At 45.5% G+C, this 19,191-nt stretch overlaps 1 protein-coding gene across 1 annotated transcript in view; it reads right to left on the reverse strand.

Moving 5' to 3' along the window:
- PLCB2 (phospholipase C beta 2) overlaps nt 1–19,191 on the reverse strand; it is an 83,968-nt gene that overhangs the window by 47,031 nt on the left and 17,746 nt on the right. Inside the window, exons 3-8 of the mRNA XM_019518997.1 lie at nt 19,105–19,173; nt 9,751–9,891; nt 9,147–9,226; nt 8,429–8,482; nt 5,514–5,589; nt 1,472–1,572 (exon numbers count right to left, since the gene is read on the reverse strand). Coding sequence (XP_019374542.1) covers nt 1,472–1,572; nt 5,514–5,589; nt 8,429–8,482; nt 9,147–9,226; nt 9,751–9,891; nt 19,105–19,173 — 521 coding nt within the window. The remainder of the gene's footprint in view (nt 1–1,471; nt 1,573–5,513; nt 5,590–8,428; nt 8,483–9,146; nt 9,227–9,750; nt 9,892–19,104; nt 19,174–19,191) is intronic.

Raw genomic sequence — 19,191 nt, forward strand, 5'->3', positions numbered from 1 at the left:
CTGAGGCTGAGTCATTGTCGCACAGGAGATTAATCAGTTCCTCCTTCCTTAGCCCTTTCTTCACATGAAGGCCTCTCTCTTTCGCCCGTTCTTTTAGTTCAGGCACGGTCATTTGGACATACTGGTCCGCCATCCTGGCTATCTACACTATCCAGTTGACCCGATGCCAAATTAGAAAATGTTTGCTCAAGGGATTTCAGAGACTTTATTACTCTTCCCAAATTATGCCTGTAAAACAGCAGGGTATTCGGATCCCACCTCTAACACCACGTGTGGCGGGCCAGTAGGGGGCACTCCTGCGTTGAGCCGCCCACCTCCCTGCGCCCGCCCACCTTCCAGGCTCCTAATGCCTCCCTAGGGGCACCTTGCGTCCGGCCAAACCCCTTCCTGGAGCACACTCGCTAGCCTGGCGGTAACGTTGCCGCCACCACCCCGAAAATGGACTCGCTCTCGGCCCTGTGTCCTTGGGGAAACACAGGCCTAATGTCCTACGGGTACTCGACCCAGTACAGGCACTTGGGGCACTTCCCCAAGTCCGGGGGCAAAAAGTATTGACTCCCTTAGTCCTCAGACGTAAGGGGTCTCTTAGGCATAATTTTCACCCTACCCCTGTACTCAGTGAAGTCCTCACTTGTGACTGGTGTGAGAGACTTATTGAGCGGTGGGTCTAAAGGCTAGCGAGTGTGCTCCAGGAAGGGGTTCGGCTGGACGCAAGGTGACCCTAGGGAGGCATTAGGAGCCTGGAAGGTGGGCGGGCGCAGGGAGGTGGGCGGCTCAACGCAGGAGCGCCCCCTACTGGCCCGCCACAAGGAGCACATTAATTAGCTCTGCAGTAAAACGTCAAAATCTATATGTACATTAGGGCACAGTAAACTAATTAACTCTACTGTAAGATAGTACTGCCAAGGACAGTATCATCTTATGGAAGAGAAAGTAACTGCTGAAATGCATGTGTAGACAGTGACTGTGGCTGGCTGGGACATGACAGTGCTAAAGTGTGGGGACTGCCTGCTCCCTAACCATATGGCTCTGCTCTTTAGCACCCTCATGCCCCAGCCAGCCCCTCTGCCACCCAACACCACCACCCAGAGCCCAGGTCTGACCCCCCATGCCTCTTAACAGCCTAGAGCTACTTCTCCCCAGCTCAAATTGCTGCTGCCCTGGGTGTACATGTAGATGCTGCACCCAAGAGCAGTTTTCTCTGGTTTAAAGTGCTTCTGAGTTTATTGTGTCACCTTAATTGCATATGTAGCTGCACCCAGTGAATCCTTACCCTCTCTGTTTAGACTGCATATGAAAAGGCTAACTGCACAGCTGTTTATGACACAGGCACCTGCCTCCTGGGTCACTTCATACAGACCAGTAACTGCTTTTTAAAAGTACAACATTCTCCCTCCTTTATTGCCCCCCGTTTGTCTGTCTCTTTCCCTCATGAAACAAGGCCTGCCCCTACAGGATTACAGAGACTCACTGGGAGGTGAATATCTCATCAATCTCTGGCCGGGGACACAAGTTCATCAGGAAGCTTTTATACACTGGTTCAGGAAAGTCTTCTGGATTAATGGCATCATTCTGCAAAAGAAACAATATATCAGTATAATAGCTGCCTTCACTGCCTTGTTATACCTCATCATCTATAGTCTCATGTCCATGCTGTATAGTGCTTGGAGTGCTGCAGTTTGCAGAAGTGTGCATTAGGAAGAGCACACACCAACGGCAGAGACCTCCTCAGCCTGACGAAGGGTTTTTAAACTTGAAAGCTTGCTATAACATTTTTTCCAACTATTTAAGTTGGTGTAATAAAAAGGTATCAGATTCACCCAAAGAACCTACCTATGTCTGCCTATGTCCTTAGACCAACATGGCTATAACCTACACCCCATTAGTAGGCAGAGCACCTAAGGAAAAGTCATAAGGCTGCTGAGAAAAGTCTATACTAAGTTACTTCAGGGGGGCAGTTGTGTGACTGTAGCTTGGTGTTGGTCAGGAAGGCAGAGTGGTTAGGGAACAATACACTGGTTTGGGATTCAGAAGACCAGGATTATAGTCCTGAAATTGCCACTGACCTGCTGCGAGACTTGGCAGGTCTAGTGCCAGGGTGGTGCTATGAAGTGGTATGAATTTTGACAAGGTCTCACACGACCTTCTCATAAACAAATTGGAAAAATGTGGACTGGATAAAACTACTATAAGATAGACAGATAACTGGATCAATAGCTGCAAACAACGAGTAATTGTTAACTGGTCTATATCAGAAATGGCAGGAGGTTTCAAGTGCAGTCCCACAGGAGTCTGTACTGGACCCAACGCTGTTCACTGTGTTTCTTAATGTTTTGGATGTTGGCACACAAAGCTTCTTGAAGCAAGTTTGCAGATGACACAAAACTGGGAAGGACTGTGATTGCGTTGGAGGATGTGAGTGCAATTAGAAGGTTCTTGACAGATTGGAAAGTTGGGCTACAGTTAACAGGATGAAGCTTGATGCAGACAAATGCAAAGTGCTACACCTCAGGAGAAATAATCAAAAACACAAATAGAAAACGGGTGACACCTGGCTGGATTGTAGCACTATGGAAAAGAACTTGTGAGTCTTGGTAGATCGATTACAAACTCAATATGAATCTGCAGTGCGAGGCAACTACACAAAAGGTGAATGTGGTTTTGGGCTGCATCAGTAGAAGAATTAGGTGCAAAACACAGGAAATGATAGCGCCTGTCTGTTCAGCGCTAGTTAGGCCTCATCGAAGTACTGTGTACAGTTCTGGGCTCCACATTTAAAAAGGATGTGGAGAAGTTAGAAAGGGTCTACACGCAGTCAACAAAGATGATAAAGGGCTTGGAAAGCAGCCATATGAGGAGAGCTGAAGGAGCTAGGTATGTTCAGCTTGTGGAAAAGGCACTTAAGAGTTGACATGATGGCAGTCTTCAAATAACTGAAGAGCTGCCATAAGGAAGAGGGAAATGGCCTTTTCTCTCTAGCTGCAGACAGGAGGATGTAGCCCAGGGGCGAGGAATTATTTTGGGTGGAGGGCTGCTTACTGAGTTTGGGCAAGCCATTGGGGGCTGCATGGGTAACCCTGCCCCTTGACAGGTACCCCACCCCCTAGTCACCATCTTGGGACCAAAAGACCTGCCCGCTAACCCCTGACCTTTGCCACCAGAAGTCCCTCCCCTTGCCCCCGGGAATTACTCCTTTCAGCAAGGGGTTTTGCCATCTCTGAACCAGAAAAATACCAAATTATATTCTAAAAATCAAACATGTACTATGACATTCATTAATTTAATTTAAAAAAATATTTTTGTCCTGATTTACATGTGTTTGTGTAGTATACATAGAGGTGATTGTACAATAGCTTAAAATGAAGTCTTACTCTTGTATATTTGGGGGGTGTGGGCAGGAGAATGGGCATAGGTTTGTGGGTATGTGGGGTGTGGGGCAGGGGTTGTATGTGGGTGTGTGGGGTGTGGGTGGGTATGGGTTTTGTGGGGGGCTTTGAGTGTGTGGGGGAAGGGTGGCTAGGGAGGGTTGTGGCTTGCATGGAGGGGGAGGGTTTGCCCACAGCTCGCCCCTGCAGCAGGCAGAGCCCCCACCAGTGCTCCTGCAAGCCCAGGCTCTGCGTTTCTGCCGCTCCTGGCCCCAGGGCACCGGTGTGGACCTGTGCTCCTGCTTGCTGCCACTTGCCCTCCGTCTGCCACTGCTGCCTTTCTCCTGCCGCTTCCCCCGCCCCCCACTGCTCCAGCACCATGTCCCACCTGCTCCCACAGTCCTAGCGCTGCAGCTGGGAACCACATGGTGCCAGACCACAGCAGGAAGGGGGAAGCAGGGAAATGGCAGTGGCAGGCAGGGGAAGGGGTAGCGAGCAGGTGCACAGAGCGCAACAACAGCTGGACAGGAGAGTGGGGCCTGGGCCAGTGCCCCAGGGCCAACGCTGGCAGGGCCCAGAGTGGGGCAGCAGGAGCATGGAGCCAGGCTGCCAGGGGCTCTATGGAGCTGGGCTGTGCTGCTCAAGTGGGGGTGGGGGGTGGGAGGGAGCCACTCTGGTTCCATAGAGCGCCTGGCAGCCTGGGGCCTGTGCTCCTGCTGCCCCACTCTGGGTCCTTTTGGTGCTGGCCCTGGTGCACTGCTCAGGCCCCTTCCTCCTACCTGGCTGTTGCTGTGCTGTGCTGTGCTGTGCTGTGTGCACCTGCTCGCTGCCCCTTCCCCACACCTGCTGCAGTCATTTCCCTGCTCCCCCCTGCATGCCTGCTGGTACCATGTGGTTCCCAGGACTGCAGGAGCCAGCCTGGCCAGCCCTGAGAACTGGGGCAATTACCCACACTCCTCCCCTGCCCCCCTCCCTCCCTCCTTCTTATCTGTATTTCCCTCAGAATGAGGGGGCAGCAACAGTCCAAGACCAGAAGCCTCCAGCAGCCTGTGTTAGGCAGAGGCTTCTGGCTGGGATGTATGGTGGGGAGGAGGGCGGCACCAGGCCACACTTGCTGCTGTGGCTGTTTAGTTCTGCCACCAGCTCCCGCTGGGTCCTACTTCCCTGGCAGCTGTCATCTTTGACAGGCAGCCAGGGGCAGATAAATATTAACTTTCTAAATCATTTAGGGGCCCCGTGGGCCAAGTAGAATGGCCTGCAGGCCATATTTTGCCCACCCCTGATGTAGACCAATGGCTTGAAGTTCCAGCAAACTAAATTTAAAGTGAATATCTGGAAAAACTTCTTCATTGTTAAAACCATGAGGCAGTGGACAGACTGCTAGAGAAGCTGTGGACTGTCCATCACTCAAGATGTTCAAGAAGAGGTTGGCCAGCCACTAGTCGGAGATGATTAGATGTGCTTATGCCTGTGTTCTACCATGGCTATTTCCCATGCTTCTGAGCTTTACTGGTTGCCCCTGCCCCTTTTGTGCTATATGCCACGGTGTTTTTAAGTCTTCCTCAGAGGCCCTGGGTGTTGACTACAGCCAAGGCTGGGGACTTTGACTGGAGTGTGCCAATGCTCCTGCTGGGATCAAAGGCAGAGGTTTCTGCCTAGAGGGTTTTGCTCCTCCATTCAGGGTCAAACTGATTGCTATATTTGGGGTCAGAAAGGAATTTTACCCCACAGTTGGATTGGTATGGACTGTGGGGTTTTTTGCCTTCCTCTGTAGCAGGGGACGTGGCCCTTTACCCAGGACCTCTTGAGCCCATATTGACAACATTTATAAAAGCAGGTCATTGGCTGCTGTGGTTCCCCCACTTTACCTGTGGCAGGTTTTATGGTACTCTTATGTGGAGTATAGATTATGGTTTGTATGGGATTCTTTGGATAGAGATGATCCTGCCTCAGGCAGAGGGTTGAACTAGATGACCTCTGGAGGTCCATTCCAACCCTTCTTCTCTATAACTCTGTGACTCTATATAGTGTCAGAGGGGATGGATAATTGTTCTCTTCATGGATAACTGTAACACTGTCAAGAAGGCAATGGCAGTGAATACATTTTTCTGAAGTTATGGAGAATTTTTACCATAATGAAATACTCACCTTGCCCTTTGGAAGGTGACAGGCACTTAAAGCTCCTTCTACCCTTTTCCTGTCTGCAGGAAACATCTGAAAAATGCTGAGAGAAAAAAGGGCAGTTAGAGCAAAATGTTGTAAAGCAATATGGGAAAAGCAGTCAGGGAGCGTGGGTTGGGGACCTGGCAGGTGCAGACCCTGAGATGGGCTAGGACAATGCAAGATATGGATAAGAGGGTGCATTACAAAACTGGGTCACAGAGTGAGAGAACAGATACTCAGAGAGACATGTTCCAATCGCTGTGGCCTAGTATTTCACAGGCAGTATCTCCTCTGCTACTTTTAGTTCAGAGGTTCCATCATGAAAAACTAGCTGGGGATCTTCTAGCAGCCCTCTTGCTGTTGGCTATAATGGGGACACACTGGACTAGCATAAACCACCCCGTCTCATTGCCTAGTCCTGCCCCATTTTGGATTTCTACTGACCATTGACAGGTCCATAGTAGCCAGGAGCATGTGGCTGCCTTGTGCTACAACCTTGCTATGAAACACTTTCCACCATGGGGCCATGCATCCTGCTATCAAAGGCAATAGCCATTGTCAATTAGAGATTAATTGAAAGCTCTTTTTTCTCTCTATATTTGCTGCTAGTGAGCTGTGCTAGGCTAGTCTGTCCAGCAGACCAAAATCCTTTATGCAAACAGAGAGCAAATTTGACACATGTGCAAAGGGGGTACTGCAATGTATGGATATGAATTGTTGCTGCAGAAGTCCAAGCAACTTCCATTTTGAAAAGAAAGGTACCAGACAGTGAGGGCAGACAGACTCCAGTGGGCTCAGATTACTGTGGGTCCCTACTGCTGTGCTACATAAGATTAAAATAAAAATAACAGTTAAATATCATCTCATCCTGCCTTAATAAAAACAGTGCAGTACAGGCAGCAACAGTGTCCCTCTCACAAAGGTTAATTCAGATTTCATGTCTGTTCAGCTGTTGGGGCCTTTTGGCTGCTAACAGCTAACAAGGGTAACAATAATGTGTTAAATGTGGTGGTGTGTGAAACGAGAAGGGGACTGAACTCAGCAGACTCATTTTATATCGGTCACTAAATGGCTATCATGGCAAGAACTGTAGTGACTTGGGGCTAGATTTTTAAACATATTTCTATGCCTTAGGATTCAAGAAAACACTGAATGAGATCTTCAAAAGCACCTAGGCCAAGGCAGTTTTGGAAATTCCACTAAGCTCCTGCCTACATGTGTAGGTGCCTAAGCACTTCCGTAACCCTTGGTTTTTAGTCTGTATTTGAACATTTGCTGGAGCAGTTTTACTGCATTTGACTCATTCTCAGCTCGTTTACACATAACAATTAGAATATACCAGTTGCTGCCCTTTTGAGAGGGCTCCAAAAATTCTTGTGTCCACACCCTTAGTGAGGCAATGTTTTATAGAGAGCACCTAACCTCCACTCCCTTTAAAGATCAGGCTGCTGTTGGACATTTGGGAGAAGTACAATATGCAAACACAATTTTTTTAAAGCTTGTTATTTGAGGAACAAACTGTTTTCTCCCTGTATTAACACTGGCCGATTTCATTTTAAAGACTGATTTAAAGAACTCTTCCCTAGGATGATTAATTAATTAAGGGACTATACATTTTTAAAAGCCTGTTGATACATGTGATGGGTTCTGACACATTGAATTTCTGGGGCAGTTTTTTTTGTTTTAATTATTAGGGAATAATGATCAGCCATCCAGTGAAATGGGTAGCTGGCACAAATTCTGCTGGTAAGAATGAAGCAATATAATACACAGCAGGTACTGCATTTATTCCAAATGATTAGCACTTGCCTCTTGTGGTGTAATAGCAAGGCACAAAGCCAAAGGCAGAGCAATTTTAAACTTCCTAGTATGGCCCCATAAATGCAATGATTGTGCTGCCTTATTGTTAATATAGAAGAATATATATATGCAAACAGGAGAATTTAATCCTTCACTTCAGCCCTTCTGCACTGTACCAGCTACACACATTCAAAGGGGTCATAAGGCTTCTCCTAAGAATATCTCTAGACTGGAAAGTTTTCTATGAGAGGTACAGAATCAGCATCATACACCATTTACAGGAAGGCGCATTGCAGACCACCAGGGGAGCCACAGTGTTAGCACAAGGTGGAAGAGCTGGAGCAGTGGTGCACCCCGGCACATCTTAGCTGAATCAAAAGTTGAGGGAGGCCTAAAAGAGGAGGCACGCTAGTCTGGCTCTTAGAAAAGAGGAGTAAAAGTTACTCTTCCTGTGTCCTTGCACCAATACTAGTTCTATCACAGGGAAGAATGCAGCCTTGAGAGTCCATGCTACACACACTCATATTGGTGCAATTCCAGAAGAATGTGGATAAACTCAGTGGAGCCACAAATGCTACAAAATTGGGGGAGCCTCCAAAGACTGTGCATATTTATAATAGAAGTCAGCAAGAAATGGGCTTGACATTGCTACTGTCAGTCAGGCAGAAAGCTGTTATTCATATACAGACCAAAACCGAAACCTCTTAAACATTTTTTGGGCAAAGCTAAAATGACACCTGGATTTTATCCAGCCTTAGGCTTAGGTTTGCAAAATAATATCCCAATAACAGCCCAGACCATGCCAGGTTTTGTATCAATATCTTTATTCAGTGGCATAATTTCAGTGGCTTGGGACTTTCTCTTGCTGCAGCGGCAAGAACAGAGAGACTTGGGCTACTCCTTGACCCCAGTATCCCATCCTCCCCTTGGGAAGCAGCCATGAGTCAGAAGTTTCCATCCCCACCTCTCAGGGTAAGGCCAAAATGTTCAGGTCAAGACTTCTGGGTGCAGGTAGAACATCAGGCAGAGTCTGACTTCACCCAGCCACCCTACCTTTGACCTGACCAGGTCTGTGATAAGATGTAAATTCCTGTACTCACTTTCTGACAGGAATTTTCCCTTCTGAATTGAGCTGCATCTTCAGCTTCACCAGTCTATGAAAAAGAGCAGGGAGGTCAAGAATACACTTGTATAATGTTCCCAAGCTATGTGTGTCAGGGCTCAAGGAGGAGAACGTGGTTCGACAGATTGAGAAACACATTTGGGCATTAGTTACCAAGCAATGTCCCAGAAGACTGCAAACTGCAATTTTACCCCATAAGTAGAAGTTGGTGGGAGGGAGAGAAAGGGCTGAAGGAGGGAGTGAAAGCTAGACTGGCAGCACCGTACATGCTTGATGCCTGAGAAACACCTCAAATAGGTTATTATTGTTAATTATTTCTCTTTAGTGGCCAGTTAAATTATTACTATCTTGGAAGACAGAAGCATCACTCCTCAGGGTTAGAGCTGTGATGCTGATGGGCATCTTACCCATACATTACACCTGGGGATTGCACTGCTTTTCTGTAATGCTGAGCATGTTCTTGCCTGGCTTCCCAAGCACTTGGATGCTAGTCATCAACACCAGTGATGATTAATTCACCTGCTGGCATTACAGCTGTTCTTTAGGTACTTGAGTTCAGACAAAGGATTTGTAGCTGAGCTGTAGGAGCAGGTGATTGCCAGGAGTCTGCATGGACATTGCTGCCTGTACAGACAGAAGCAGAAGAAGCAACAGGCTGCAGGTCTGAAGAACAGTATTAACTGGGAGCCACTTACATTTTCTCCAGGAAGGTGTAACGAGAAGCATTGTACGTAAGTGGGTGTTTAACGATGGCCAGGATATCCGCAGCCCAGCTCTGGGAACAAACCATAGCAAATGGCTGAAGCAATGAGATGTAAGAAGACTGCAAAAACTAACACCTAGAGCACCTCAGTCTGAATGGTGCCAGATATCTGCCCTAGCCCAGGTTTTGTCTACAACAAGGAGCACTGCTCACTTGCTGGTCTCTAACAACTACCTGGTTAGGGTGGAACTAATTTTACACTCCTGTTTTCTGCCACAGGCTTATAATGCAAGTTAGAATTCACTTGCCCATCTCCCTCAGCTCTCTGTTAATCTATGTTAACTTCAGGGGGAATGAGGATGAGGTAAATCAGCAGATGCACCCTATTTTCTTCATTTGCATTTCTGCTTGCAGGGACTCCAGCTTGGAGCTTGGGGCACTGTATTCCTTTCTCTCACTGGAACCCTACTCTTCTCTCTTGCTGCTAGCGAGCTTGTCAGCTGCACTAACACTTGCCAGCTATACAAACACCACTTTGCCCCATGCCATGACTCGAGGATGTGCCTGGTGGCCCATTTCCCTCAGCCTAGTGATACCTTGCCAACATTCTCTTTGTAGGAGACAAAGTTATGGAAGGTGAGATCCACCAGGTCAGGGCCAGACACGATAGTCAGGGTCTTGAGCAGGAAGTTGTTGTCTGGGAAATCCAGGTTAAAAACCTCTCGGAGCTTCTGGCTCTGCAAAGGAGAGTACACAGTCATTCCCAAATAGATATGAATCAATGGTAGGTATCAAGCAAACTTACCCACAAAAAGCCTTCTCCCCTAACCAAAATCAGTGACCCTCTTTGGTGGTTGGACGAGGCTTAGATGGTCTTTTTTATAGTAGGCCCTGCATTTCTTGGGTCAAGCAGGAATATGGAAGGCCAGATGGATTGCTCTAGCAACTTGGGATTTCACTCAGGCACATGCTAGAGATCTCAAGATAATTCTTTTTCTTGCAAAATTTACATCCCAAACGTCAAGACCCTGCAGATGTTGTAACAGCCTGGCATGCTGACATGTAGTGAGATAGACACTACTAATGCAAGGTTCATCAGCATCATTAGACCGCTCCCCCACATACCTAATAAATGGCCCAAACACCACATTACTGCTGTGAGTTTTAATCCAAACACTAAATCATCATCTATCTGCAATGCAATTCATGCTGTGGGTTATGCTCTTTAAAGCTCTACATAGCCTAGGACCTAGTTATCTGAAAGATGGATTCTCCCCACTGTCCTGTGCCAATGGTTGGAATTTCTTCAGTGGCATACACTGCCAGTGGCTAGTTCCAAAGCTAGTCCTTCCCTCACCTCTAATCTGTTCTATCCCCTCTCCAGAGCCCGAGCCTGCCAAGTGTTAGGCTTTCCTTACTGGTCAAACCAATAGCTAATTACTGGACCATGTTTGTGTGGGAAATATTGGTTTTTACAGACTCTCATGTAGTTATTTGGCATTACTGTATAAAGTGTTCCAGCTGCGAGGTGCTCAAATGCTGAGGCAATGGATACTGTTCTTAACAAAACAGGAAATTTAAAAGAAAAGGATGAAATTAATGCACTAAAGTCATTATATGAATGTAGCTCTCCAGCCACAGCTGGACAAAGACTCATCTTGGTTCTCTTGAAGCCACTTAAAAACTAGCACAAATTTCAGAAGGAACAGAACAGGCCCAAAGAATTCTTGCTGCATCTTGCTAAACAGCTTGTTAAATATCTAATCAGTACCATGAGTACAGTAGGCTATTTTCAGAGGGAATATTTAAGGGGATGGGGGTCTAAGCAATCTGAGTAAAATATTGCACCTTGTAAGTGGAAGAAGGTGAGTTGTAACACACTGGACTTTTGTAAAGTCACTTACGCTCACCTCTGAATTTAATTTATTGGAAAACATATGCAAATATCTGCTTGTATTCTATGGCAATTCAAATTTCTGCTATTAATTGGCAATTCAAATCCCATTTGTACTTGTAATGCCTTAGTTTCAAAACACCTCAGCATCAGCAGCTCTTAAATGCTTGTATAATGCAAATATGCACCTATGGCACTATATATTACAGGATTGTTCATTTCAGATCTTTTCAATTGTGTTTTTATGGATTTCAAGACTATTCAAAATTTAAATGAGTCTGTATGTAATAAACAGGCATCTTTAGGGAAAGAGACACAAGCTAGACTTCACCCCAGGACCATGTAAACAACATATGCTTCTTTCAAGAGGAAAGCAGCTCTTCACATGGGGCAATTCCAAAAATCAGAACACCATAAGCGCCTTTAAATGAGGGGAGAGTTAAGGCTATGCAACATAGTTGGAAAAGTCACTCAGAGAGCTCATTTGTTTTATGAGAGAGGATGAATCTCTAACATAGTATAGTAGTTTTCTTTCATCCTCAGTTTTTTTAAAGAGGTGTATAGCGCATGCCTACACACATACACCCATCCAACCACATACAGCCATTTTCCTTTTCACTACTGCATACACAGATTGGTCTCAATGGGATCAGTACACCTCATTGATCTTCATCACAAGGAGCAATAATATCGGATTTTATATTAGGACTTTAATGCATCCCACAGACCTGATGATGATTGTCCACAGTATTTAATTCCAACACAGTAAATCATGAAGCCAAAACAATAGAGAAATTGCAGCTGAACACATTTCCTGTATTTGTTACGCACTGTCCCCTCCTCCCCTTCCTCCCCTGTAATTTTGTGTTGCTTATCACTCGTGTAGACTTTCTGTGGTTCACAGCAGAGTCTTGGCAAATTGAATGCTTTGTCACACAGAGCTGCTACCTTCATGCATCTGCTCTGCTACGCAAAATTGCCACATGGAGCATTTTCAATGTCTTGATATCATGTCACCCTGGTGGAGTGGGGGCTGGGGTCAAGGAATGACTCTGGCGCATGTGGGCAGACCCATCCTCCCCAAGACAAGTCATTAATGCAGCACAGATAAACCCTCAGTTTCTCATCTGTTTAGTGGGGATTATATCCCTCTGAAGCATTTTATGAAGCTAAATCAGTTGGCACTGGTGAGGCACTCTAATCTAATAATGATGGAAGCCCTAGGGTACCTAATGGAAGGTATCAAGAGCTCAGACTACACTCTCTAATCATAGTGCCATAAAACTTGAGCATATCACAGTGCAGTTTCACACCACAACGAGATTATGTCATATTGCAACTGCAGTGTAAAAATAGGGGCTGCCCCATACAAAGGAGGATAGCACAGGACAGGACAGACTACAACTGAAACCCCACAGAAAATGGAACCGTAGAAACAGACTTTACAGTTGCCCTTCAAAAAGCAATCACCACAGTGATTCATTTACAAGCTCTGATCTCCCTTCTTTTCCTATTCACTTGATTTCCCTAATACCTTCACCTGTACAAACCAGATTCAGAAGCCAGGTAAGCAAATTCTCCAATGCAAATATGAGCAAAAACCCAAACCAAACCAAAGCAGAAAACAGTGCAAAGAGCAAAAGGCAGTGAGAAGAGCCTTTCTTCGCATGAAACAGCAGGAAAAAAATGGCAACCAAAGATATGCCTGCACTCACAATATAGTACCAAGCAGAGGTGTATGAACAACCTTCTTCAGACATACTCCAAATGATACTCGATTTTTTATAATGTCACTCCATGCTGTCTATGCCATGGTATTTATGTAGAGCAGTCACGGGGTACTAGCTTCATAACATAACAGGGGAATCTGTGCTGAACATGTCCAAGGAAAAGCCAAGCCAAGGAGTAGATCTAAAACTCATGCTCTTGAAGTTAGCACTGCCTTAATAGTACATATTGAGGCTAATTCTTGATTTGGTGAAAGCTGTCCTGATGCCAAATGTACTCAGGGCTTGTAGCTCAAAATCCTTACAACACTTTACCGCTCTGAGAGCATAGGCAGCTGCCAGACAGCTGAGGGAAGTGGTCCTTCTAGCAGTATGGGAGCTGGAGAACAGAGTGGGACATGCATCACGGTTCACAAGAAAACCCTGCCATGTCTCTAGAATCTGCCATAAGTAGGGTTCATGGATTAGAACCAAGGATTCTGGCCCTACCACCATTAGTAGCTTCTTCTGCCATTTCAGGTTAAAATTCAGAATCACAGGAGTGGGGGACATGCAGCAACCATAACCCAAAGCAACAAAAATCAACCTCCATTGAACAGTGCTCCTTATTTTCCCTTTGCCTTTGAAAATGAGTCTATGGATTATGGACATAAGCTTGCATCTCTCGCATTCACAGGAGTGTGTGCCTGCATAGTCTTCAGTAATAAGTCACCCCTTTTGGGCCTACACCTCGTGGGTTGTTCAAGTCCTGTCCAATCTAAAGACTGCATTTGTACCCACTGCTGAAAATACTCAGTGGCCATGTCTACACGAGATGCTGACTGCACAGTCATTATGCACAGTCATTTTGTACTGGAGTTATTGTGCAGTAGTGTTGTCAAACAGGTTTTGGGTGAGGCTAACTGCACGGTAGCTTGTTACTACTGCACAGTCGCATTGCATCACGCTTCCTGCCACAAGACATGAGTGTCCAGTAGTAATGAGCTACTGCGCAGTCAGTGTCTCATGCAGATGTACAAGCTATTCCACAGCTCAAGTTGTTGCCCTCCATCTGAGATGCTAAGCCCAAGTCTGTTTTACCTCCATAATTAGGTGGTACTGTGTTTACAGTCACTGCTTTGCTACTTTCTAATCCAATGTGTAGAAAGAACTCTTTATAGCACTTTGAGATATCCCGTGGACAATATGAAACACTCTCTAATGCTAGTGAATCCCAACCTTTATTGGTTCATGTACACAGCACTGTTCACCTTGTGAACAATGGGTGTCTGAAATACCACATGTGAACGTCTGCTTTATGCAAGTATATTTCAGGCCTTAATAGTTTAACTATTAACTGTGTCAAGTATTTCTGGATTGTATTAAAATAAATGCCTATGGAAGCCAAAAATGTTTGATTATAAGGAGAAGTAACCAGAAAATAAGAATTCTGTTTCATGAAAAATGTTAATGGTTCAACATTTATTTGGAAGCAGAATGACACCATGATTATTCAAAATGTTGGCATATAAATGAGAAAGAGAGAGACAAAAAGTCAATAGTCTGGGGGTACAGGCATCACAGTAAGATTATGCCAGGTGACTTGGCTGTGAGAAACAGATATTTAAGTCTTTGTTCTGGCAGAGTGCTTCATCTACTGGACTACTTGCTTTGCTGGGACCTGTCTCTATTCTTGTGATCAGAAATCCCATTCTGGATGTGGGAAGCAAGTTTCATCAAAACAGGTGCTAGGCCATGACAAATTTTTGTTTCAATGAAATCAGTTGTTTTCAAATGAAAAACCTTTCACAGGAAGTTCCCAACCAGCATTAATTATAACATCTGTCAGACGGTGCAGCAAAAAGAAACAAGGTGAAACAGCCACTATTGTTATTTATGTTTTTCATGTTACTCAAATTAAAACAAATGGCTTACAAATAACTTCTTAAAATGCTCTGGCATGCTGCTGAACTGCATTCAGTGACATTTTTATGTTGTTGAATTTGCATTCAAAGTTGCTGCTAATTCTTGTCTGGATTAGTGTTGAACCTGAGCCAAAGTTCACCCCACCTGTCTTTGCATATAGTGTAAATCAAGGAAAATACAAAATATCAGGAGTAGTTCTCAGAGGAAACAAGATATTGCCATTAATAGAGAGAAGATGTGTTTGGTGCGGTGGAGGGGGTGTTTTCAGATGTACGCATTCAAAACTGCAAGTGGGAGCCCTGGGTGTTGCATATGCACTAACGTGAATTCACACTGAAGCGATGTGATGTAGAGGTGGGGGACAAGGATGTTGAAGGGGCTTGGCTGAATGTGGCCAGGGCCTTCCCTGGGCATTTGGCAACTTCAGCTTCTGAAGGCCTCTTGGGGAGGAAGGATTGTCCAGGAGGTCAGAACCTGGGAGATTTGTGTTCCATGCCCTTTCTTGCCCCTGACATCCTGGGTAACCTTGAGCAAGTCACTTTGCTTCTCTGTGTGGGGCCCATGAAGAATGTGTGCTTGTCATGGGCTCCACCTGATAATGTATAATCTACAACCCCTCTAATGCTGTTAACATCAATGTTCCCTAGGTAGGAAGGACAGAGAATGACCAGGGAGCTATCTTGCTGCTTGGCTTCCCCTCCAAATCCCTTATATGTTTTAAATGCTGGGCAAATGGCAATGAGCCCATGGCTGCTTCCCTGTTAGAAGAAAACTCAAACTGCAGCCAGCTGATTTCAGAGAGGCCACATGATTCTCCCTAGTCTTGTACCCAGGCTTTTATCCAATGCCCCTGATGGGACACTCCCTTTCCTTGACCCCCCTAAAGAGGCAGGAAGACTTTCCTATGGACTCCTGCCTCCCAGGCTCTTCAGGGCCTGGAGTACATGCGGAAGGAGAGCTTGCTCTGTCACAGCTTCCTGTTCAGGGGCCCTTTGTGGTACGCTCTTACCATATGCAGAGAAGTTAAAAGCAAAAATAGGAAAGTTCCTTCTCTGAGGCAGCTGCAAAACAACTTGATTTTCTTAGTGTGTAGAACAAGATCTCCCAACACTTGCGACCTAAAACCTTCTCACGGAGAAACCTTTTAACCCCCTTTGTTGCAAGGACCTTGAATCCTAGCTGAAACTAAAAAGGAGGACTTGATGATCACATGCTACCATGCAGCCCTGTGACCTGAAGTGGAAGGTACATTTCAAAGCCACAGCACTGTTTTCCATAATACATCACACTGTTCCCCTGTAAACTTCTTAAAAACAATCTCCATGCAAAAGCTAAATCACAGTTTTAGCTTATGGGAAATCAGTGAATTTGTTATGCTCAGTGATGTTCCTCAGGGAGAGGAACTGAAACAAGACAATACTTATCCTGCTAGGATCATGCCTTGCACAAAAGCGTTCTCTTCTATCCTCAGTTACTTTCTGGGGCCACCTCCCATCTCCGGCCAAAGAAAACCAAAACATTTGTTTTAAATGCCAGGAGCCCCATCTTGTAATTGTAACTATGTCTCTCCATTATCTCCCCTTTCGCCCTACAACATATATCACAGTTCCTAATATCTACTTCTGTTTCCTAGTTTATCCCCCCCCACGCAGCAATATATCAGCAATATCTACCTTATGTAGGAAACCCTGCAGAGTATGTACTATGTATTTTTCACTGTAACATGGCAGAGGCAGTCCTGGGGCTGATTAGTATTGACAGATTTGGGGTGAACCTTCCGTAACAGTTTAACATGGCCAGAAATGACTGAAGCTCTGACATATTCTGTAATACTTAATAGCTGCTGGGTCAGATCCAATCTGGTAAACTACAGTAAGGCAGATTTTAAGTCAGAAAAAGTGATCATGACTATCCCAACTCCAGTGGCCACAAGACTCATCATGTTTCTTAACTGGCTCATTGCTCACATTCAGGAATGCAACAGCCTTAATCACCTAAAATAAGGCTTCCTCACATACCCAGAAATACCTACTCTGAGTAGCTGGATTCCTAGCTCCCACCTCAGCTCCATTATAGAGCAGACACAAGGCAGATCAGTGCCTAATCTTCACCTAAATTCTCAGAAGAGCCAAAGCTGGTAGACATTTTCAAAGCACGTTTCATACACACCAACACTGAGTTCAGGTACTTGGAAAGGAAAAAAAGGAAAAAAAAACCCAACATTCAAAAGATGAAGTCATGGAAGTGGCAATGTAACAACCTAGGGCTAAAGTGTTTGCCCAAGTCTCTCACTTCTCATTAAACTGCTCTATCTAGCAGGGTATGGAGTGGTCTGGGCTGGGGTGCTCAATACATCTTCCTATAGAAGCTGGACAGCTGGGCTGAATGATTGCTTGGGCCAGAAAAAGAAGGAGCCTGACTACTGTTTAGGGCACTCAGCCTAAATGAAGATCTGGGGTCCATGCTCTCCCTCTGGGACTGTTTATTACACCAGAGAGTCACTGGATTAGGGAACAACAAACAAAAATACAGCAGGATTCTCATCCTATCCCCTGCCACATTGGAGTGCTCTAACCTGACAGGTATGGTGAACTGGTGGGCACCACCAACCGCTCTTTCTTCTCAGTTAGACACCTACCCTTAAAAGACAACCTGCGGCTTTGGATCCTGAATGCATGCAGGCACCTAGTGTGCAATGCTGAGTTAAGCAAGAAAGTTCCAGGGGCAGGCAGGAGTCCAGACACACTCCTACATTGGCATTTCCCACTGATCAGCCCAAGACAACTCCCCAGTCTGTGTCCAAGCTCTTCGAATCATCTTTACCAGAAGCCCAGCTTTTTCTGTTGGCTGCACAGAAATGGAGTCCAGGCATCTCATTGTTTCTTTGTATCACCCTTCTGGAGCTAGGTGCCTAATCTTTAAGCAATCTGGAGCCTATGGGTCCAATCCAGACATTACTCTTTGCCATTACTTTTAATGGGTGGTATCCCTTCTGCATCTACAAAATGCCTCAATCAAAAACCTGAATATGAAAAAGCATATTTATATTTGTTAATTTAAAGCCATATTGTGGCATTGTCCTCTGAATTTCTCTCGGCTATTAGGATGTCATCTGCATGGACAACACTGTGCACTCCTGCAGTACGTCATTGGTAATCCTTTGAAACACAGCCTTAAGGTAGTCTTCCATACCTAGACAGCACCCTATTATGAAATTGTTTTTGACTGTCTTCAACACCAGACTTCCAGCACTCAATGGCATGATTATTTGGTGAACGCCATTCCCCCTGCCCCTTTTTCAAACGAAAGTCCTAAACCACAAGATTTATCCATTTGCGGCCATTGGTTGTAGGGATGCTTAAGCCAGCATAACATTTTTGTACAGTGGGGAAAGCAGCATAGCAGGTGGGAGATGAAGGAAAGGGAGGGGAGGGGACATGCCTCTGAGCACAGAGGGGAAGGGGGAGCTCTTTTCTGCTTTCGGATTTTTTTTTAAAGTTCCCAGAGATTCTAGCAGCACAGTCCAGTCTGAAAGGGTGACGCAGCTGTGCCACTGCACCCCCTTTGGATCAGCCCCTGCTTGTAGTCATTTTATCTTTGTTCTCTTGTGTGTCTTTTCACGTTCCATCCTCATTTCTACCTTTCTGTTTCTGCCATGGAAGGGGAAGTTGAAAACAAAAACACTAATACTATTTCTGATAAACAGCTGCAGAACAGTAGTCAGCTTCTCAGAATGCAGAACAGTAACTCCAATACTCAAAAAATAAAAGTCAATTGACTGAGATACCACTTAACCCCTTTTGCTTCAGGAAGCTTAAATCACACCTGAGACAAGAGCCTAAGCACAAATGTCCTTAAAACAACTCACCCTGCAAGCAGAAAAATGGAAAATCTCTTAAAGGTGAAGTGTCTACATAGTGCAGGGCTCCCAGTGACTGCAGGTTTTGCAGCCTGTTTGAGCCACCCTTGTATGCATTTATCATATAAGAGAAGCTCTGGCAGTGGGATGTGGACCACTGTAATTTGCCTCAGTAGTTCAGGCAGCGCAGCTGGGCACAAGCAGAAAGCTAGGCCTAACAGAAAGCCAAGCAGCTGTGTGCCAGCAGAATGTATGCTGCTTGCTGAGCAGCCACCTCATACAGCACACTGCTAAATAAAACTACTATGGTTGTCTGGTCAGGCAGTGTCATTTACAGCCAAGGAAGTCATTTTTGCTTCTTGGGCATCTTCTTGCCTGCTACAGGGCATGTTACAGTGACTGTGTGTTTGAAAAGGACAGGCTTGTTTTTTGTTAGCAGCTTTTGTCATACCACTTTCCATATACACTCATACACATCACAGCTTGGAAACTCCTGTTCCCCACAAACACTAGCCTGTGCTCTGCTCAGGGCTTGGCCTATGATAGAAAGGAGCCATAGACTCACCTTGGGGATCTTGGCAAATTTCCCTATTCGGGTGTCTCGGATGCTGGTTATATCCAGAATTTCCATGTCCTGCAAAAGAAAAACACC

The sequence above is a fragment of the Gavialis gangeticus genome, unplaced genomic scaffold (genome assembly GCF_001723915.1).
Source record: "Gavialis gangeticus isolate Ggan-Ray unplaced genomic scaffold, GavGan_comp1, whole genome shotgun sequence".
NCBI classification, from domain to species: Eukaryota; Metazoa; Chordata; order Crocodylia; family Gavialidae; genus Gavialis; species Gavialis gangeticus.